The 18,327-nt window shown below is 58.3% G+C and overlaps 6 protein-coding genes across 6 annotated transcripts; 5 read left to right on the forward strand and 1 right to left on the reverse strand.

Annotated features, from left to right (window-relative positions):
- Window positions 1-106: 106 nt before the first annotated feature.
- THITE_2113311 (uncharacterized protein) lies at window positions 107-1,877 on the forward strand. The gene is made up of 4 exons (XM_003652110.1): window positions 107-332; window positions 501-658; window positions 798-860; window positions 927-1,877. Exons 1-4 carry the CDS (start codon window positions 258-260, stop codon window positions 1,603-1,605), a joined length of 975 nt encoding a protein of 324 aa, XP_003652158.1. The 5' UTR covers window positions 107-257; the 3' UTR covers window positions 1,606-1,877.
- Window positions 1,878-3,022: 1,145 nt separating this feature from the next.
- Window positions 3,023-4,035, forward strand: THITE_37268 (uncharacterized protein; the record flags this gene model as incomplete). Its single annotated transcript, XM_003652111.1, has 3 exons — window positions 3,023-3,431; window positions 3,501-3,690; window positions 3,822-4,035. Coding segments are annotated over 3 exons (813 nt in total), but the record flags the coding sequence as incomplete, so codon positions are not given.
- Window positions 4,036-4,549: 514 nt separating this feature from the next.
- On the forward strand, window positions 4,550-5,085 carry THITE_152679 (uncharacterized protein; the record flags this gene model as incomplete). The annotated part of the gene is made up of 3 exons (XM_003652112.1): window positions 4,550-4,749; window positions 4,808-4,864; window positions 4,920-5,085. 3 exons carry the CDS (start codon window positions 4,550-4,552, stop codon window positions 5,083-5,085), a joined length of 423 nt encoding a protein of 140 aa, XP_003652160.1.
- Window positions 5,086-5,825: 740 nt separating this feature from the next.
- THITE_2113315 (uncharacterized protein) lies at window positions 5,826-7,307 on the forward strand. The gene is made up of 4 exons (XM_003652113.1): window positions 5,826-6,066; window positions 6,128-6,569; window positions 6,622-6,944; window positions 7,008-7,307. The coding sequence occupies exons 1-4, from the start codon at window positions 6,039-6,041 to the stop codon at window positions 7,112-7,114; spliced, it is 900 nt and encodes a 299-aa protein (XP_003652161.1). The 5' UTR covers window positions 5,826-6,038; the 3' UTR covers window positions 7,115-7,307.
- Window positions 7,308-7,722: 415 nt separating this feature from the next.
- On the forward strand, window positions 7,723-13,430 carry THITE_2113318 (uncharacterized protein). The gene is made up of 6 exons (XM_003652114.1): window positions 7,723-8,243; window positions 8,304-9,235; window positions 9,342-11,104; window positions 11,169-11,448; window positions 11,502-12,305; window positions 12,404-13,430. Exons 1-6 carry the CDS (start codon window positions 7,878-7,880, stop codon window positions 13,251-13,253), a joined length of 4,995 nt encoding a protein of 1,664 aa, XP_003652162.1. The 5' UTR covers window positions 7,723-7,877; the 3' UTR covers window positions 13,254-13,430.
- A 1,544-nt stretch (window positions 13,431-14,974) lies between these two features.
- THITE_2113321 (uncharacterized protein) lies at window positions 14,975-17,139 on the reverse strand. Its single transcript, XM_003652115.1, has 2 exons — window positions 15,592-17,139; window positions 14,975-15,456 (listed from the first exon to the last, which is right to left on the reverse strand). The coding sequence occupies exons 1-2, from the start codon at window positions 16,975-16,977 to the stop codon at window positions 15,049-15,051; spliced, it is 1,794 nt and encodes a 597-aa protein (XP_003652163.1). The 5' UTR covers window positions 16,978-17,139; the 3' UTR covers window positions 14,975-15,048.
- Window positions 17,140-18,327: the final 1,188 nt, after the last annotated feature.

Genomic DNA, 18,327 nt, shown 5'->3' on the forward strand with positions numbered 1-18,327 from the left:
TCTGGGACCGTTTCATCGGGGCGACGGAGAAACAATTGACCGTTCGCTGTGGTTGTGCGCTGTGGCAGAGCTTGACCGACCAGCCAATGAGAGGGCCCGAGTTCCTAAGTTTCCCGATCTCTGAGAAACTGAACCTGAACTGCGCCAACCTTCAACCCAGCTGGGAGCCTGCTACCTCAAACACCGACGGTGGCAGCGAATTGCCTTGTCAGTCCGACCCACGACACCCTTTCCACGCTCCGCAAGGTGTGCCGACCATGCTGGCGAGGACCTGCCTGCGCTCGGCGCGCGCATTCACCGGTGCGAAAAATGGCGCCGTGCAGATTACCAAGGCAAGTTTGTTCGTGCATGGCACCGGCCGTGCTCGCGCTCATCGCATGGCCGCATGGACGACAACACCCGCTCGCCCAATTGCGCCCGCAGCTCCACCTTGTCCATTGAATCCGCCCCGGACACACGTGTTGTCTTCTCCCGGAAGCTAACTCTCCCACGTCTGTCAGCGCGCCGCGTCGTCCTCGAGCTCCGGGTCCACTGCCGAGTCGCCTCTCCGGTTGAACATCGCTGCCGCCGCCGCTACCACCCTCGCCGTCGGCTCGATTGCTTGGTACTACCATCTCTATGGACCTACTGCGGACGCCATGACTCCGGCCGAGGAAGGGTGAGTGCTCCGCCAACCGTGACCCGCCCCTTCGGCGGTCCGGGGCCGGCTGCCCGCGTTGCGGCATATTCGGCCCAGCCCACGCCTTTGGAGATGCACTAGGCGAGAGAGAAGGCCGCGAAGCTGACTGTCGGTACAGCCTGCACCCCACTAAGTATCCCTGGGTCCACCAGCAGTGGTTCAAGACATTTGACCACCAGGCGTAAGCTTCTCTCCGCTCCCTTGATTCGTGAGATGAGTTTGCGGCTCACGAGGAGCCCCCCTACAGTCTCCGGAGGGGCTTCCAGGTGTACCGGGAAGTTTGCGCCTCGTGCCACTCGCTCAGCAGAGTCCCCTACCGTGCCCTTGTTGGCACTATCCTAACCGTCGATGAGGCCAAGGCGCTGGCCGAAGAGAACGAGTACGACACCGAGCCCAATGACCAGGGCGAGATTGAGAAGCGGCCTGGCAAGCTGTCCGACTACCTCCCGGCTCCCTACCCGAACGATGAGGCGGCCCGTTTTGCCAACAACGGCGCCCTCCCGCCCGATCTCAGCCTGATCGTCAAGGCCCGCCACGGCGGTTGCGACTACATCTTCTCCCTGCTGACCGGCTACCCTGACGAGCCTCCTGCTGGTGCCCAGGTTGGCGCTGGTCTGAACTTCAACCCTTACTTCCCCGGCACCGGCATCGCCATGGCCCGCGTCCTGTACAATGGCCTGGTCGAGTACGAAGACGGCACGCCCGCGTCGACGTCGCAGATGGCCAAGGATGTTGTCGAGTTCCTGAACTGGGCTGCCGAGCCCGAGATGGACGATCGCAAGCGCATGGGCATGAAGGTGCTGGTTGTCACCTCGGTGCTGTTCGCTTTGAGCGTCTGGGTCAAGCGGTACAAGTGGGCTTGGCTGAAGTCGAGGAAGATCGTCTACGATCCGCCGAAGGTGGACAACACACCCCCACGGGTTTAAGCGCCTATCAAGGCCAGGGCAGCACAACGCCTGGTCTTTGTTTGTATGTACCGTGTACTGCTAGGCTCCCTCTCAGTTCTCTATATGGCGTAGATGAAAAGGGAGGAAAGGGGGCGCCCTCGAGCGATGAGGTGGGACGAGTCCGGGGCGGGCAGAGCCGGGGTTCAGAAGTGTAAACCAAATGTGCCGGTCTCAATCTAGACATTTTCCCTTGTTGTCCAGCAATTGCTTCTTTCGAGTCTTGTCATTTGGCATGTTCAGAGCCGAGGGTCTCTTTCCTAATCGCACGGTTTCTTTTTTCGCTGTGTATGTATGACGGCAGTTCCTCCCATTTGGAAAATCAGCACCCCTCAATACATAAGATGGCTTGGCTGGGCTTTCCGTTTCGCAACGAAAGCTCTGCCAAAGTTAACACCACGTCCGTCTGCATACCCCAGCAGAATGTGATTCTCACAAGAGCCGCCCAAATCCCCTGACAAAGCGGACACTCCAACAGCCCCTCGCATCCCGGTGTACCCACAACCCGCTGTATCTCGCTCTCATCATGACCGACTCAACCCCAATATCAAAACCAGCTGCCCTCGCGACACCGGACGACTTTCTGTACGGTTTTGATGTCCCCGACGAAGAAACCAGGCAGTTTCTGGCTTCCATCATTGCCTCAGGACAAGCACCGCAGGATGCTCTGGGAGAGCTCCGGCAACTCAGCCTCATGCGTGGAGTTGAGGAGTGGGATATGCTGTTTGGCTGCGCGTCCTCGCTTCGGGACAGGAGTCGGGGCTCGGCGCGAGGCGACGGTCTACATGTCTGGAATAGTTTGGTGCCCTTTCTAGCTGAGGCTCTTGAGAGTCGGCCTACTCGGCCATGGAATCGGACGGACGAGAGGCCAAGGAGAGGTGAAGGAAAGCGCACAGCCAATCGGCCTAGAAGGAATCGTACGGTTCGAGGAGCTTCTCGCTTCTGGGAGGATGAAGGAGAGGCTCCTGCGCAGCCCACGCCAAGTCAGCGCCGGGCAAACACTTTCTTGTTAGATACTTCGGATCAAGGCAGCATTGGAGAGGTCTGTGGCGTTGCGAGCACACAAACGAAGCGAATAAACCAAGCACTGGAAAGCGTCGTCATAGAGCCCGTTGCCCACGGCGCCGCGACAAATCCACCATCAGGTGACGCGGCAAACGCCGGCGCTCTGAACGAATCGCCATCGGAGAGGGTTGCCAGGAAGACCCAAAGCCCTAGCCGGTCGGCGTGCCCCAGGTGCCCCAGCAAGGACACCTGCAAGACCCAGGAGGCCGGGAAAGCCAAGGAACGAGCCGTCAAGGCGGCAGGAGGCTCGAAATCCCCCTTCTTTGGGACATCGACGCCCACGCGGAACAAGGCACCCAAAGCAGCATCTCCCACGCCATCAACGAAGCAAAAACCCCGTCCCCCACGAGGAACCGTCTCCAGCCTTCCGATCCCGCCCCTCTCGGCCGACCGCTTCGGGCTGATTCAGGAGGAGCTAGCCGACGATCCCTTCCGCCTCCTCGTCGCCGTAACATTCCTCATCCGGACGGCCGGCAAGACGGCCATCCCCGTGTTCCGCCAGCTGATGGAGCGGTTCCCCACCCCGGAGGCGCTCGCCGGCGCGGATCCCGCGGAGATCATCTCGCTGATCCGCCCCCTGGGCTTGTCGGCCGTGCGCTGTGCAGCCATCCAGAAGTACGCCCGGCTGTGGCTCGAGAGGCCCCCGACCAGGGAGGTGCGCTACGGGGTGAAGAATTATCCCCGTCCGGGCGACGGTTGGTACGTGAGGGCGGGGGAGGAGTTTGGTCCCGAAGACAGCCCGGGTGCTGGAGGACTGGACGAGGAGTGTGCCGTGGATGCCGTCGCGGACGCGAGGCGGCGGGCCATCGGAGCCGCGTGGGAGATTGGCCATCTCACCCAGGGCCCCTACGCGCTGGATTCGTGGCGGATCTTTTGCAGAGATGTGCTGCTTTGCCGGTCCGAGCACTGGACGGGAAAGGGGAGCGCACCGGGGTTTCAGCCCGAGTGGATGCGTGTTCTGCCGGCAGACAAGGAGTTGAGGGCGTGTCTGCGGTGGATGTGGTATGTATTAATCCGCCGCCAACGCTCATCCAGTTGCCTGGGTGGTCAAAAGAGAAGAAATCTCAAGTTTGACATCCGGCCAGGTGGCGCGTCGCGTCAAAGTAGATGAGGACATGCTAACCCGTTGCCAGGATGCGAGAGGGATGGGAATGGGACCCTCTTACTGGTGAGCGGGAGCCACTCCGCGAGGACCTGCGGCGCGCCGTGGACGAAGGTAATGTTGGCTATGATGACAGTGGGAATCTGGTGATTTTGAACCAAGCCGAGGAGAGCGTTGCATCGGGGGCAGTCGAACCGATGAGCACTCGGGAAGAACTTCCACGCCCAAGGGCCGCTGGACAATAGGGCCACATCCTTAGATACCTATCTTCGAACCGGCCGCTGTGCCTGGAGCTCAGCAGTCTTCTGGGAAGCAATATCAACCGGTTAACATCGAGGGTGCTTCGGAAACAAAACTTTCATCCTAATGGTGTTCACTTTTAACTACCTACCTTAGGTACATTTGCACCTCTTGCTACTATTACTGCAGCAAAAGGAGAAACATGCCCTCCCAAGAGACTTGGGAACCGGCCACCGATGGGAAGGAGCGCTTCTACCCGTCCCATGATGGCTTCCATTTCCGCCCGTGACCCCTGAGGGGCTCCCACCGCTCCTTCCTTCAGAGCCACAACGAATCGCATAACTTCCACCCCGTTGAGGTTTTCCAGGTCTCATGATCGCCTGCAGGCACCAACCTTAACCAAAGGCAGAGAACACGGTCGAGGGAGCCTTCTTTTCTGAGGCCGCTCCGCAGCTCTTGCCCGCTCCCTCCCCTGTTCACATTCAAACACTCGGCCCTCTTGACTCCGCCACTCCCAAAATGCGTCTTCTCGCCCAAATAGTCCTCTTTGCCAGCTCGGCAATCCTCGCCGCCGGCTGGCGGCGCTCAGCCAACCCTCCTCTCAACGGGACCTTCGCCGATGTCTGTGGCTACGGTGGTGGCCGCCTGACTGAAGGTCGCTGGCTCGGAGCCTATTGTCGCAACAATCAAGTCGAGGTGTACAATTACACCTACACTTGGTATTCCTCAACCTCTGTTTGCCCTTCACTACCCAGGGCTAATTCGTCCCTGTGGCAGGATCGATCTGAATCTTTGCGTGGCCAATAACGACGGGCAACTCATTGCCTATAACAAGTAAAGCTTTGCTGTCTCAGGAATATCGATTGCCTCTCGCTAACTCGCCCCTCAGCGGGAACTACACCTCTAGCTGCGGCAACTGCACGGTCTTCGTCCAGAGCAAGACGCTGTTCCTGAACTGCATCTGCTGGAACTCCGCCAAGCACTATACGAACTCCTCCCTCGACCTCAGTAACTACCAACCCCCGTCCTTGTCTTCTTTGATTCCAGGACGATAGACTGACCTGGCAACGGAGATACCACGATCTACGATGTCGACGGATGCGCTGGTTGCTTTGATCACTTAGGCAACAAGACGCTGCGAGGCCCCTGAGCCTCAATTCGTGCTTCATCGCCAAAGAGATGGTCAAGCTGTGCTAAGGCTGCCGCATTACCCGGGTTGATCCTCTTTTAGCGCCACCGCGAGCACGAATCTGCCATCTGCTCCGGGTTCTGTCGTGCGCACCGTTGCGTGCCTTGGTTGTGCTCGCCTTAGCACTCCTCTGTGAGTGATCTTGTCCGATGTTCGGCGCCAAAGCATACTGACCTCGGTATTCCCTCCAACGTCAGTGAAGGGTCAGATGAAGCATCAACTCATTTTTGCCGATTGACAATATCCGGGGTTTTCGTCTAATCTGTGGAGTGGAGGGCTGAATATCAGGATCTTTTAGCTCCTCGGCCTAGACTCTAATGCAGTTGGCAAGCCCCAAGGTTTCTTTCGCCTTTTTGCGTGCGATTAGACACTTTCCTCATGGAACAAGGTGTTCCGGGGATTCAGCACCCGGTACTGTCTCGAGTGTGTAAGATGTTGTTCTTTCTGTGACTCTGGTGGCTGCCGTTCGTCCGTGCTTAGCCGTGACACAGGTAGGTAGCTAGACCCAGCCAAGTTCCATCTGGATTTCATGAGGACACCAAGATGTATCCTCGACGGAACAGTAGCAACACAATAGCGAGCAAAGGTACCTAACCATGGTGGTGGTGCGTGGGCGCGGATGACGGACCGAGACCTCTGATGTCGTCATCGACTTATACATGGAGTCGTCCCTCAAACAAGGAACCGCGATGTCATAGCCCCCGTGAGATACATTACTTGAGGCTCACTTGCTGCAATCCGACAAAAATAAGCCGTCAAACTTGCAATTTCTGTCCCAACTCTTGCAGATAATATCGCGCTTTTCGCAGACAGACCAAAATGTCGACCAAGGGTCAGTTTGAGAGCGGTAAGCCAAACCACGGAGCTCCCTCTACATGGATCATGCAGAAGACCAACGACGATACTAGGGCATGAGATCCCCGTCTCCAGGCAGGAATTCCCGGGCTTGGAGAGCAAGATGCCATATCCACAGCCGCTGTTTGACGAGCTACCGACCGAGGACGGCAAAAGCCAGAAATACAAGCCTGCCGGCAAGCTGAAGGGCAAGAACGCCATCATCACGGGCGGAGACTCGGGCATTGGGCGTGCGACCGCCATCCTGTTCGCTATGGAGGGCGCCAACTCGCTCATTGCCTATCTCCCGGAGGAGGAGCGTGACGCGCAGGAGACCAAGAAGAGGGTGGAGGGATACGGCGGACAATGCCACCTCCTGCCCACCGACCTCAGAGACCGCAGCAACTGTAAGAAGGTGGTTGACGAAGCGGTCAGAATTTTCGATGGAAAGATCGACATACTGTTCAACAACGCGGCCTACCAGATGGTTGTGGAAGACATCAAGGAGCTCTCCGAGTAAGAGCGGCTCTCCTTGATGGCTGGGAAAGCGTGCTGACGGCAAGGGCAGGGAGCAGTGGCTTCATACGTTCAGCGTTAACATCCACCCATACTTTTTCCTCGCCAAGTATGTGCTACCGCACATGACGCGTGGAAGCACCATCATCAACAACGCCAGCATCAACGCGTACATCGGCCGCCCGGACCTTCTCGACTACACATCGACAAAGGGCGCCATCGTGTCTTTCACGCGGGGCCTGAGCAACCAGCAGATCGGCAAGGGCATCCGTGTCAACGCGGTTGCGCCAGGGCCGGTCTGGACACCCCTGATTCCGTCGACGATGCCGGAGGGGGCGCAGAAGCAGTTTACCAGCCCCATGGGTCGGCCGTCTCGTATGTGTCCAAAAACAGTGCCAGCAAGAGTATCACTGTTCAGCTGACAGGACAATCTTCTAGAGCCGAGCGAGATTGCGACCTGCGTCGTCTTCTTAGCCTCGTCGGACAGCTCCTCCATCAGCGGGCAGACGATCCACTGCAACGGCGGCACCATTGTTAACGGCTAGCAGCAGATAGCCGTGACCAAAGCAGAGCAGGAGGAACAGGTGAAGAGGGACGAAATGCGGTGCAACATGCCTCCGTCAGTGAGAAGCAGCCGCATTAACGGCGAGGCTGTCGTGGCTTCACCGGTCGCTGCGCTGCATCGGAATTGAACGCGGCTCGAAGAAGGCAGCAACGAGCTCGGCAGTTGTTGTCAGGCACAGGTGCAGGTGGGCTCTCTCATTCACGTTAGCGCCGAGCGCAACAACAAGCGGGAGGTCCGTGCACTGGCTGCCAACCACAGTGCGTGTAAGTGACCTTGCTGTGCAATAAGTGTTGAGGGTAGGGAGATCAAGAATGCTATCTGTGCACAAAGGAGGAATATGGACGTAGACAGTTTGCTAGGACGGTTATGCAAGGTATCGTTGACGTCTCTGGAAAATATAATGGATGGTTAGCTCCAGTCCTTTGTAAAACAACGCATCAGGAGTTGCCGTACTGCATCACGCACCACCGCCTTCCGTGGAGAGCAATGGGTGGCAGCGCTCGCCCGCACTGTGCTCTGCCTGTCGACTGGGGTGGTTGAATGGTCAGGTAGGTACATGGTACTCTTTCCAAATGCCTTCAATTTTCAAATTTCAAAGTCAAGTCAATTCAAGGCAGCGGTTTTGATCTCAGCACTGCGATGCACGGCTGGCGAGGTTGCAGAGCCCATCCCCGCTATCAAGACCCAACGGGGTTGTGCCTCTGAGACAAGCAAACGAGCAGCAGCATTAGCCCGCCGCCGACATGTCGGACCCAGACCTCTTGCATGAGATAATCGGCCTCGCGTCGGCGGGTCTAGTGTCGCTGTTGACGGTCCCTGCACTGAGTGACGCCTGGCGGACACGCGCTCGTTTCGGTCTCGGACGCGGAGGTTACGTGCAAGTGGGTGGTGGAGAGACGGACCAAGACGGCTACGGAGACCTGGACGGCATCGCCACCGAGGACTCGATCCGGGCCTTCACAGATACACGGCCCAGAATTGCCGTCTGGCTCGGCAGTGCTGTCGGTCTGGGTGCATCCATTGCCGGAAGAGTGGTCGCGCTAAATGGCCGGGGACGCAACCATGTCCTCCTCTCCGAGGTGTCTTCCTGGGCTGAGCTGCTGTGCTGGGTAAGTCATTCCCAGGCACATTCTCATGCCTCCCGAATGCCTGATTGACCGGTAGCATAGGCGTTGCTCTGCTTGCAATGTTCTTGCCTCCCTGTGAAGCACCGGTACCGAGCGAGGTTTCGGCTGACCGTCTTTGGCCTGCTGTCGTCGACGTTGATAGCAACATCGGTGGCTGTTCGCCATGGCTACGAAGCACTTGCGTCGCTCTTCAGCCGGCAGGAGGATACCGTGGCGTTGGTCTTGGGACTGCTCGACCTGCTCCAGCTCGTCTCCGCTGTAGCTACGGCATTGGCCTTTGCAGCCTTCTCTCGCCGTCCGGATGTCTACGACAAAAACGGCCTTGTGGACCAGCAGCACACGGTATCCCTCCTATCGCGCTTCTCATTCACGTGGAACCGGTCCATCTTTGATGTCGCTAAAGAGCGGCAGATGGAGGTGCAAGACATTCCCAGCCTCGACTACGCCACACGATCCAAAACCCTCGAGTCCAAATTCCTCAGCAAGTCCCTCAAGGGACCCTTCTGGAAGCAGCTTATCCAAGCATACGCTGCTGAGCTCGCTCTGCAGTGGACCTTGACCCTGGTCATTGCCTTTCTGTCTCTCTTTCCGCAGGTTGTTCTGTACAGTTTCTTGTCCAGGATTGAGCGCAGCCAGGGGCACGCATCGACGGACCCTGCCGTATTCGTCTGGGTGCTTGGTTTGCTGCTGAGCCAGGTCCTCCAAGTTGGGGTCAATAACTGGCTCAAGTGGATCACCACCAGCCGGCTTGAGATTCCCGTGGGCTCCCTGCTGCAGTCCCTGGTCTTTTCGAAGGCTCTCAAACAGTACGAGACGGCACCCCCTGGCCAGAACGTGGATAAGATCAGCAAATGGAGCAGCCAGGGCGATTCCAAGGATGCCAGTGCTAAGACCGGGAAACAGGCTGCCAAAAAGGGGGAGGGTAAGGAATCCGAAACCCGGCAGTCAGTGATCAACCACATGAAGCTTGACAGGTGCGTTCCCCCAACTTTCTCCAACTGCTCCCTCGCTCCCAACCATGCGGAGGTGGCCCGTGGAGGAACTGGGCACGTCCTTCGGCCATCCTCTAATATCTCCCAGTACCCGCGTGACAATCTTTTGCACGTACAACAACAACTTTCCGATGGCCATTTTCAAGCTCATACTCGCGGGTGGCTTTGCCGTCAGCTTGATGGGCTGGCTGCCGGTACTGTGCGGCCTGGGTGCTGGGTCTCTCATGGCTCCTATCAGCTCGCTTCTATCACGAAGGTACACCCGGCTGCACTTCGGCCTCATGAAATACCGGGATGGAAAAGCCCATCTCTTGACCGAGGCTCTGCAGGGTATACGCCAGATCAGATACTCGGCTCTTGAGCAGCATTGGGAGAGCAAGATCCTGGCCTCCCGCAATGAGGAGCTCAGACAGTATTGGAAAGTAGGGCTATGGCAATGTCTCGTGGTGTTCATCGTCAATCTCGGCCCGCTGCTGCTTGCAAGCGTTACCTTCTTCATCTACGTCTGGCAGAATGGATCGCACATCCGAGCTTCCATCATTTTCACGGCGCTTGGTCTATTTGATCAGCTCGACGAAGCGGTGGCCCTCCTACCCCTTCTGCAAATGTACCTGCTTGAGGCATGGACCAGCGCCGTGAGACTGGAGAAATACTTCAACCAGGCAGACAAGGAGCCCGTGTCGGAACCGGGAGATTGCATCGCCTTTGACAACGCCACGGTGGCTTGGCCTAAGATTGAGGACACCGAGACCCGAGAGCAAGGACAGGAGGAGCAGCGGGAAGCGCGTTCGATGCTCAGAGACGCAACTCTCGTTTTCCCCACCGCCAAGCTCAGTGTTATCACGGGGAAGACAGGGTCAGGCAAGAGTCTCCTGCTCGCAGCCCTCTTGGGCGAGGTCAAGCTGTTGTCGGGCGCCATCCGCATGCCACCTGTGCCCCAGTTCAACGAGGGCGCCGAGTATATTCCAGAGTCGGAGTGGATCATCCCGCAGCTGACCTCCTTTGTCTCGCAAACGCCCTGGATCGAGTCCGGAACTGTCAAGGAAAACATCCTGTTCGGGCTTCCCTTCGTCCGGGACCGCTATCGCGATGTGCTTGCAGCCTGTTCGCTGGAAAAAGACATCGAGCTGCTGGTCGACGGCGACGAGACCGAAGTCGGGCCGAAGGGCGTCACTCTGTCCGGCGGGCAACGATGGCGCGTCGCACTCGCGCGGGCTCTCTACTCCCGTGCCGGCATTCTCGTTCTGGATGACGTTCTCAGCGCGGTGGACGCCCATGTTGGGAGGCTGATTGTCGACAGAGCGCTCACCGGAGAGCTTGCTCGAGGCAGGACCCGCATTCTGGCAACACACCATGCCGAGCTCGTTCTGCCGCACGCGAGCTATCTGGTCCGCCTCTGCAACGGGCAGGTTGAGTCAGCCGAGCTCCTTTCTCCACAGGATGCGGCCGCTGCAGCCGGGGCGGGATCGGAGCAAGGGGCAGCAGTGCCCGTGCTGCCCGCGGAAGGGACGTCAACGGATCCCCAGAACGGTCATTCGACTCCAGCCGCGCAGAAGAGGGCCAAGAAAGAGGAAGAGCAGAGGGAGACCGGTCGAGTCAAGTGGTCGGTTTACAAAGCTTATTACAAGGCGAGCGGCGGGGCGATCCCATGGCTAATCGGGGTGTGCATCCTGCTCCTCGGACACTCGTTGGTAGTTGCTCGGACATGGAGCTTGAAGGAACTCTCACAACAAGCGGCTTCCGAGGCTATGCATCTTACATCCAAGGCAGCGGACATGGTCACTGCTCTGGTGTATACTGACGAATTCGTCTCCCAGCGGGTTCTTGGCACCCAGCGCAGCATCTTCTTCTGTAGGTTTACCCACAACAAGGCGGTTTCTCTCGACACCTGTCACTAACCTCTCAAAACCGACAGGGCTGGCCGCCTTCATCGTCATCGAATTCCTCGTCCTCCTCGTCCAGGTGGTTAGGGTGATAACCTTTTTCTTCGTCGGTTTGACGGCTTCGAGAGTGTTGTTCCAGCGCATGACGCATGCCATCCTCAGAGCTCCCTTGCGCTGGATAGATACCGTGCCGGCCGGTCAGATTCTTAACCGCTTCACATCCGACACCTTCGCCGTCGATAGGCGCCTGTCGAACCAGATCTTCACGCTTCTCCGCACCATCTTGTTCCTGGCCGTCATCATTGCCACCAGGTACGTTTCCTCCCATCGGGTGGCTGTTGTTGTGGCCTAACTGATGGGTACAGCTTGTCCGTCTCGGTCTATGTCATCTTCTTTGGCGTATTCCTCTTCCTGCTCTACGTGAGGGTTGCGCGCGAGTACATCACCGCTGCCCGCGAGGTCAAGAGGATCAATTCTGTGTCGCACAGTCCAATCTATGACTCCTTCAGCTCCGTCCTGTCCGGCCTCTCCACCATCCGCGCGTTCGGCCGCACGCAGTCCTACATGGATCGCATGTACGGTCTGATCGACAACAGCTCCAAAGCGTCTTGGATGTTGCAGCTGTCCAGCCGCTGGATGGCCTTCCGCATGGGCTTGCTCGGCGCCTTGTTTGTCAGCGTTGTGGCCTGCGCAGTCGCGCTCAGCCGTGTCGACGCGGCGCTGGCAGGATTCAGCCTGGCCTTTGCGCTGCGGTACACCAACGCCCTGACGTCTCTTCTCCAGGCCGTGACTTCGGTGGAGCTGGGGTTCAATGCTTGCGAGAGGGTCCTGGAATATACTGAACTCGAAACAGAGCCCGAGGACGGAAAGGATCCCCCGGCTGCTTGGCCGACGGAAGGCAAGATCGAAGTCGAAAACCTGACGGTCAGCTACGCCAAAGACCTGCCGCCGGTCTTGAAGAATCTCAACTTCGCGGTTGGTGCTGGTGAGCGCATCGGCATCGTGGGCCGGACAGGCGCCGGGAAGTCGACGCTGGCTGCTGTATTCTTCCGACTACTCGACCCTCTCGAGGGCTCCGTCCGCGTGGACGGTGTGGACATCTCGACGCTGAAGTTAGCTCAGTTGCGGAGCCGTCTTGCTATTATTCCACAAGACCCCTTCCTCTTCTCGTGAGCAACCCCCTCCCGCCCCGGCAACCCCCCTCCTTTCCCTCCTCCCCCTTGTCCTCCTTTGTTCCTCTGCAGGGCTGCTAACGACGTATGCTCAGGGGCACACTGCGTTCGAATCTCGATATGGAGGGCGTGCTAGAGGATCATGAACTCCTTCAATCGCTGAAGCGGGTTCAGTTAATTGAAACAGTCGAGGATAGCGAACTGGCGGCTGGATACCCGGCCGCAGACGTTACTGTTGTCACAACGGCCTCCTCGTCGGCGGTCCTGCCCTCGCCAGGTTCGGAGACGGCCACGGAAGCGACGGTGGCCGTAGAACCCGAACCTACCATCATCGAACCCCGGCCCGAGCCTGAACCACAGCGCTCGCAAGAGAATTCCAGCAACATCTTTGCCAACCTTTCCATGCCCATCAGCACAGGTGGTGCCAACCTTTCGCAGGGCCAGCGCCAGCTCGTCTGCCTTGCCAGGGCCCTGCTGAAGCGGCCCAAAATTGTGGTGCTCGACGAGGCGACCAGCGCTGTCGACCGCGGCACCGACAGCAACATCCAGGAGTCGCTTCGTAAGGAATTTGCGGCCGCCGGGTGTACCGTGCTGGTTATTGCACATCGGCTGTCTACTGTCGCTGACTTCGACCGGCTGTTGGTGCTCGAGAAGGGGCGCGTGGCTGAGATGGGCAGCCCGCGGGAGTTGCTGTTGGCGGGGATAAGGAATGCCGCCAACCATGAGGCACAGGGCGCAGTCAATGACGGCGCTGGTGATGTGGAGCGCGAAGAGGGCGAGGAAAGTACCCTGCGAAGTGCGGAAGGCGACGAGCCGGACGGGACCGGGGCTTTCTGGGAGCTGGTGCAGAAGAGTGCTGAGAAGGACAAGCTCATTGAGATGATCTTGGGCGATGAAAAGGATCAGTTGGTGGCTGGGACTGTTCCCAGCGGAGATCAGTCATAACGTTACCTGACGCAGGATGCGGCTTGAGGGGTTAGCGCTAGCCCTGCTTGGTTGGCATTCGGTATAGACACTGCAGTGATCAGAGTATTGTGTTCTTGTTAACAGTTTGAGGTGTAGGAATAGCACCGTCTCGGCGCCTGGCGGCTGAGAAGAAGGTTGCAGTAGCTGTGAATCAATAGCTGTTTAAACAACGACTGTGATCCGAACGTCGCCTACGATCCGATCAAGGACCACGATCTAAACAAGGGCTACGATCTGAGCGACGCCTACGATCTGAACGATGCCTACGATCTGAACGATGCCTACGATCTGAACAAACAACTACAGTCTAAATGTCGCCTTCGATCTAAATGTCACCTTTGATCTAAATGGCGCCTACAATCTAAACAATGCTTACAATCTGAATGGCGCTTATAGTCTGAACGCGAACCACGATCTAAACGAAGACTACGATCTAAATGACGCCTTCGACCTAAACGATGCTTGCAATCTAAACGACGCTTGTGATCTGAACGATGACTATAATCTAAACGACGACTATAATCTAAACGACGACTATAATCTAAACGACGACTACGATCTGAACGAGGTCGATCTGAATAACGCTTTCAATTCTAAAAAAGTCTTTAATCTATACAATGCCTTTGCTCTAAACAACGCTTTTAATCTAATTGACGCCTATAGTCTAAGCAACGACTACGATCTAAACGAGGTCTACAATCTAAACAACGTCTTTGATCTAAATAACGCCAACGATCTGAAGGATGCCAACGATCTGAAGGACGCTAACGATCTGAAGGGCGCTAACGATCTCAAGGACACCAAAGATCTGAACGACGCCTACAATCTGAACGAGGCCTGTGATCTAGAGGAATGATGCAGCTGGAAGAGCTAGCACACACATTCTGGGTGCTAGGTTTGCCATTGTCGAACATCTGCCTAGCGAGGAGGCTTTCCCCAACTCGTCGCCTAGTTGTGTCTTGGGTTGTGAATGGTGTCAATCTTAGAGACTGTGCTAGGAGGTGCTAGCTCAAGAAGTCTAAACAAAGCACAACAACACGAGATGTGTCTAAGACCATGATAATTCTCTACACTGCTGCTGCCGCAAGGTTGCAAGGCTGCGCTACTCTATCGACAAAAGGAGAGGTAGCATAAAGGCGGCCACACTCCAGTACTCCCCATCCAGCCTCCCTAAAGGACATACCCCATCCAAGCGGGTAGCATGGCTCGTGTCATTCATACTCGCCATCCATGCCCTCCGCTTACAGACCCAACTTCCTGTTTCTCCAACCGCTCCTCCTAAGGCCGCAAGAGGTCCACCATGAACATGACGCTCGGTCTGTCGAAAGTTGGAGGCGATGATTATCGACGCCGAAAGCTGGACAGGCAATGTCGGTGGTGTTGAAGAAAGGTCTCCAAAGATCGAGCAAGGAAAAGAAGGAAATAAAGCCGAAGCTCACAGAAGACTTGCGTGCCAGAGGATGGCTAAGGGAGGGATGAGTCGTCTCCCCTCTCAGTGCACGCCTACAAAGCGCAGTCCAATCCTGGAAGGGCGCTTTGAAGAGGGTTCTTCTTCCAGACCCCAACAGCCGAGCCGGGTATATGCTGCTGAGCAATCCGACTAATCGGCTAACCGGCCGTGATGCAATGTTCATCGTTGCCCAGCAAGTTCATGCTAGTGGAAATCGCCTGTGCGGCTCCCAGCGTGAGCACGACCGCCAGCAGCACAGCCATTATGGCCTTGCTCACGGGGTACGCACCCTACTCCTCCTCCCAGCACAATATGTTGGCCAGCCTAGCGAGCATTACCAGGCGCACCGGGAGGCGGATATGACGGGTAGGGCGGCTGGTAATACCCCGGCTGCGCGGCCGCCGCCGTGTGCTGGAGGCGGAACTGGCTGTCGCGCTCGGTGACGAACCAGTGGACGACCTGGGCGAAGTCGCGGATGAGCACGCGAGAGCGGCGCAGCTCGCAGACGTCCCACAGCAGCTCGATGGCGTAGACGCGGTGGCCGTTGCGGCAGAGGCGCAGCAGCACGGGCTGGTTGTTCCACGCGTGCTGCATCTCGCGCAGCAGCTGGCGGTCCTGGTGCATCAGCTCGAGCTCGCTGGTCGTGCGCTCGTTAAGCGGGTGGAACGCCGGAGTCGTGCGCAAGGTCGGTGCGTAGGGGTTGCCCTGGGTATGGCTCGGATCACGGGGGTACTGGATCGAGGAGATATGGTTAGCTTCGGAGTTATAGTCTGTGTTTGCTTTGGCCAGGTTGGGGGGACGGGGGGAGGGGGCGGGAGGGTAACGGGCGGTCAGGTGTGAACGGGGAGTGAGAGGAGCAAACCATACCGTTGGGTAGTTGTGGAAGGAGTACTCCGCATAGCCTTGGGGAGGGCGCGACAGGTGAGGCTGGAATTCGGTCGTCGCAGTCCAAACTTCACGGTGGTAGTCGGCAAAGGGGCTGGGGGTGTTCTGGCCACCAGGGCCTTGCTGGCTGGGTGCGGAACGGCTCGGTTCACCGTGAACCTGCGGGGTCGAGGTCGGCCATTCACCATCCCAGCGGTCAGGAATGCGCGTACGCACACGGGCCGGGTTCAGCTCGGGCCGGCTCCCGTAGATGGCCTCGTAGAGGTGCAAGACAAGGCGGTCGTGCTCCTCGGCAGAGGCAGGTGGCGCATCAATGGATGCCTCAACCTGGGAAGACAATGTCGTGTTGCCACCGGTCGTGCCCATTCCGGCAGGAGGGTGTGTCCTAGCACTCTCGGCCAGACAGTCGCTGCGGCGAGGGGGGTTGTTATTGTTCCCCGCCAGTCCCTTTTCCACGTAACCGGTGTCGTCACCATCACCATCACCGCCATTGTCCCGACGCTCTCTGGCATTGGCATCGCCTGCAGCATTATCGTGAATAGCTGCAGAGCCGGTGTTGTCGGGAGGGCCGCGGAAAGGAGAGTGGCCCAACCCAGAACTCTGGTGCATGCGGCCTTGCGCGCTGGCATCTGGGTGTCGGACATTGGTCTGGTCCTCGCCAATTATGGGCGCCAAAGTCGTAGAGCTGGGGCGACCATGCCAGTCTTGACCCATTGGCCCAGGGTATGTATAGTCGCCAAAGCTGGGACTCGGCCGAGGGAAAGACGGCTCCGGACGGTAGCCATGGCGGGCTGGCGGAGGGGGGTACGGATGGTGACGGGCGTCAGGGCGCCGAGGGGTCCGGGAAGCGAAGGGGGCGGGCGGGTGGTCAGGATGGGAAAGTTGCTGGCCGTCATGGCCATCATCGACCCCGTGGCTCTCCTCGAGGGAGGGTCTGGAGTCCCCTCCCCTCCTGCCCCGGGGCTGCTGGGAACTCGACGAAGGCGCCTGGGCGCGCCTGCCTCCACGGGTGCTGGCCGTATTGGGACCTCTTCTGAAGGTCCAGTCGAGGGCGTCGGCATCGATGAAGTGCTGGCGCTCCGTGTGCCAGCGGCGGTCGCGAGCGCAGTTCTCGCAGATGTGGAGCTGGCAGACGGAGCAGAAGTGCAGCGTCCCCGGCGCCCGACCGTTGCAGAAGTCGCACTTCTGGACCCGGCCGTACTTGGGGATCCAGGTTCGGTGCGTGCGAAGGGGGTCGCTGGCAAGCGCCGCGAGGGAGGGGATGGAGGGCGTCGCCGTAGCTGGCGGGTTTGACGCGCCGCTGGCGGGGGCGGGATTCTGGGGGGTAGCGCCGCGGCGCGAGTTACCGTTGCCGGCGTTGTCCGCCATGTTTCCGGCGTCGCGAGTCGAGAAAGACAGGCAGAAGTGCTGGAATTTCGGGAGGCAATGACGTTTGAAGATAAAGGGATGCGAGTCGGTCTCGAGGCTGTGGGCAGAAGGCTGGATGAATGGATTGTGTGCGCAGTGGGTGTTCAGCCGGGGAGTTTGATGAGGGCGAGAGAGAGTGCGAGTGCGATGGGGGAGAGGAAGAGGAGGAGGAGGGAGAGGAAGGGCCAGAATTTATGCAGTGGCGGAAGCAGTGCGAGGCAGGGCAGGCGAACCCTCGTGGCCGGATGGCCACGGGGTGGCAGCCAACAGGGCACCTGCCACGGGTTCACCCCACGGCGGAGGCTGAACAGGATGAGAGTTCAATGAGCAAGCCAGCTGGGATGAAGGTGGGAGTAGTAAACACGCGAGCAAGCCAGTTGGGATGAAGGCAGGAGTAGTAAACACGCCACCCCAAACAACAACAACCACAACTGGCACCTGACCCCAACGGGACGACAGCCACCTTTCAGCTATGCCTAGAAAACACGAGAACAGGACCAGGCACGCCCAGTGGCGCGAGGCTGCCGCGCGCCCAGGGCAGCAAGTCATCTCAAGTTTGATCCTGTACAACAGCCAGAATCATGAACAACTCCGGTTTTCTTGCCACATGGCAACTCTGACCACCGGGGCGGCGATCCTAGAGAAAGGGCCATAGATATCCTTTATAGAAAAAAAGATGAGAAGGGGGACAAATGACTCCCGCCGCACCGAACTCTATCGTCTCGTGACTCTCGTCCATTCGTACCGTCCTCGCCCGAGGCGATCTTCGAAGTTGCCCCGTGTCCCACATGTTGGAGTCTGTATCCGCGAGAGCATAAAGAGCCACGGCGGCGAGGCCGGAGTAGTGGCCACATGCGCTTGCTTGTGACGGCGACTCTGACCGCGATTCCATCCCAAGAAGCTGCCGAGCATGAAGATAGTAGTGAGGCACACCGTAGTCATATCGCCAACACATACAAGAAAATGCAGGACCAAATCGTCCAATAAATCGAACACGTCAAGCCCAAGCCCGGCAGAACTGCTCTGTTCAATGCACGGCAATGCGCTGGCTGATCTGAAGAAGGTCGCAGTACGCTCGAAAGATGATGGATAACCTCCGGATACCATAATCCTGCTCGGCACTCGGAAGGGCTCGAGTCTCCACGGCTTGCGACAGGAGCCGGGGCCGGCTTTCTCGAGTCCCCTCCAACTTATCCCAGCCCTCGGTGCTGCTGCCGGAAGTTGGCCCCGGGCTGCGCTCCGGGCTGGTCCCCGGCAGACGTTCAACCTCCAACCGTTATCCGGCAGCCGGGGGAAGCCACCCCGCCAAAA

Source organism: Thermothielavioides terrestris, chromosome 2 (assembly GCF_000226115.1).
Source record: "Thermothielavioides terrestris NRRL 8126 chromosome 2, complete sequence".
Taxonomy (NCBI): Eukaryota; Fungi; Ascomycota; class Sordariomycetes; order Sordariales; family Chaetomiaceae; genus Thermothielavioides; species Thermothielavioides terrestris.

Bases quoted from the DNA above. Each gene is read 5' to 3' on its own strand.
- THITE_2113318 (XM_003652114.1), top strand. From the start codon at position 7,878: ATGTCGGACCCAGACCTCTTGCATGAGATAATCGGCCTCGCGTCGGCG. The intron at 11,105-11,168 runs GTAGGTTTACCC...CAAAACCGACAG, and splicing joins CCAGCGCAGCATCTTCTTCT to GGCTGGCCGCCTTCATCGTC. The intron at 12,306-12,403 runs GTGAGCAACCCC...ACGTATGCTCAG, and splicing joins CAAGACCCCTTCCTCTTCTC to GGGCACACTGCGTTCGAATC.
- THITE_2113311 (XM_003652110.1), top strand. From the start codon at position 258: ATGCTGGCGAGGACCTGCCTGCGCTCGGCGCGCGCATTCACCGGTGCG. The intron at 333-500 runs GCAAGTTTGTTC...CACGTCTGTCAG, and splicing joins GCGCCGTGCAGATTACCAAG to CGCGCCGCGTCGTCCTCGAG. The intron at 861-926 runs GTAAGCTTCTCT...GCCCCCCTACAG, and splicing joins AAGACATTTGACCACCAGGC to TCTCCGGAGGGGCTTCCAGG.
- THITE_2113315 (XM_003652113.1), top strand. From the start codon at position 6,039: ATGTCGACCAAGGGTCAGTTTGAGAGCG. The intron at 6,570-6,621 runs GTAAGAGCGGCT...CGGCAAGGGCAG, and splicing joins GACATCAAGGAGCTCTCCGA to GGAGCAGTGGCTTCATACGT. The intron at 6,945-7,007 runs GTATGTGTCCAA...ACAATCTTCTAG, and splicing joins CCCCATGGGTCGGCCGTCTC to AGCCGAGCGAGATTGCGACC.
- THITE_2113321 (XM_003652115.1), bottom strand. From the start codon at position 16,977: ATGGCGGACAACGCCGGCAACGGTAACTCGCGCCGCGGCGCTACCCCC. The intron at 15,457-15,591 runs GTATGGTTTGCT...TCCTCGATCCAG, and splicing joins CCTTCCACAACTACCCAACG to TACCCCCGTGATCCGAGCCA.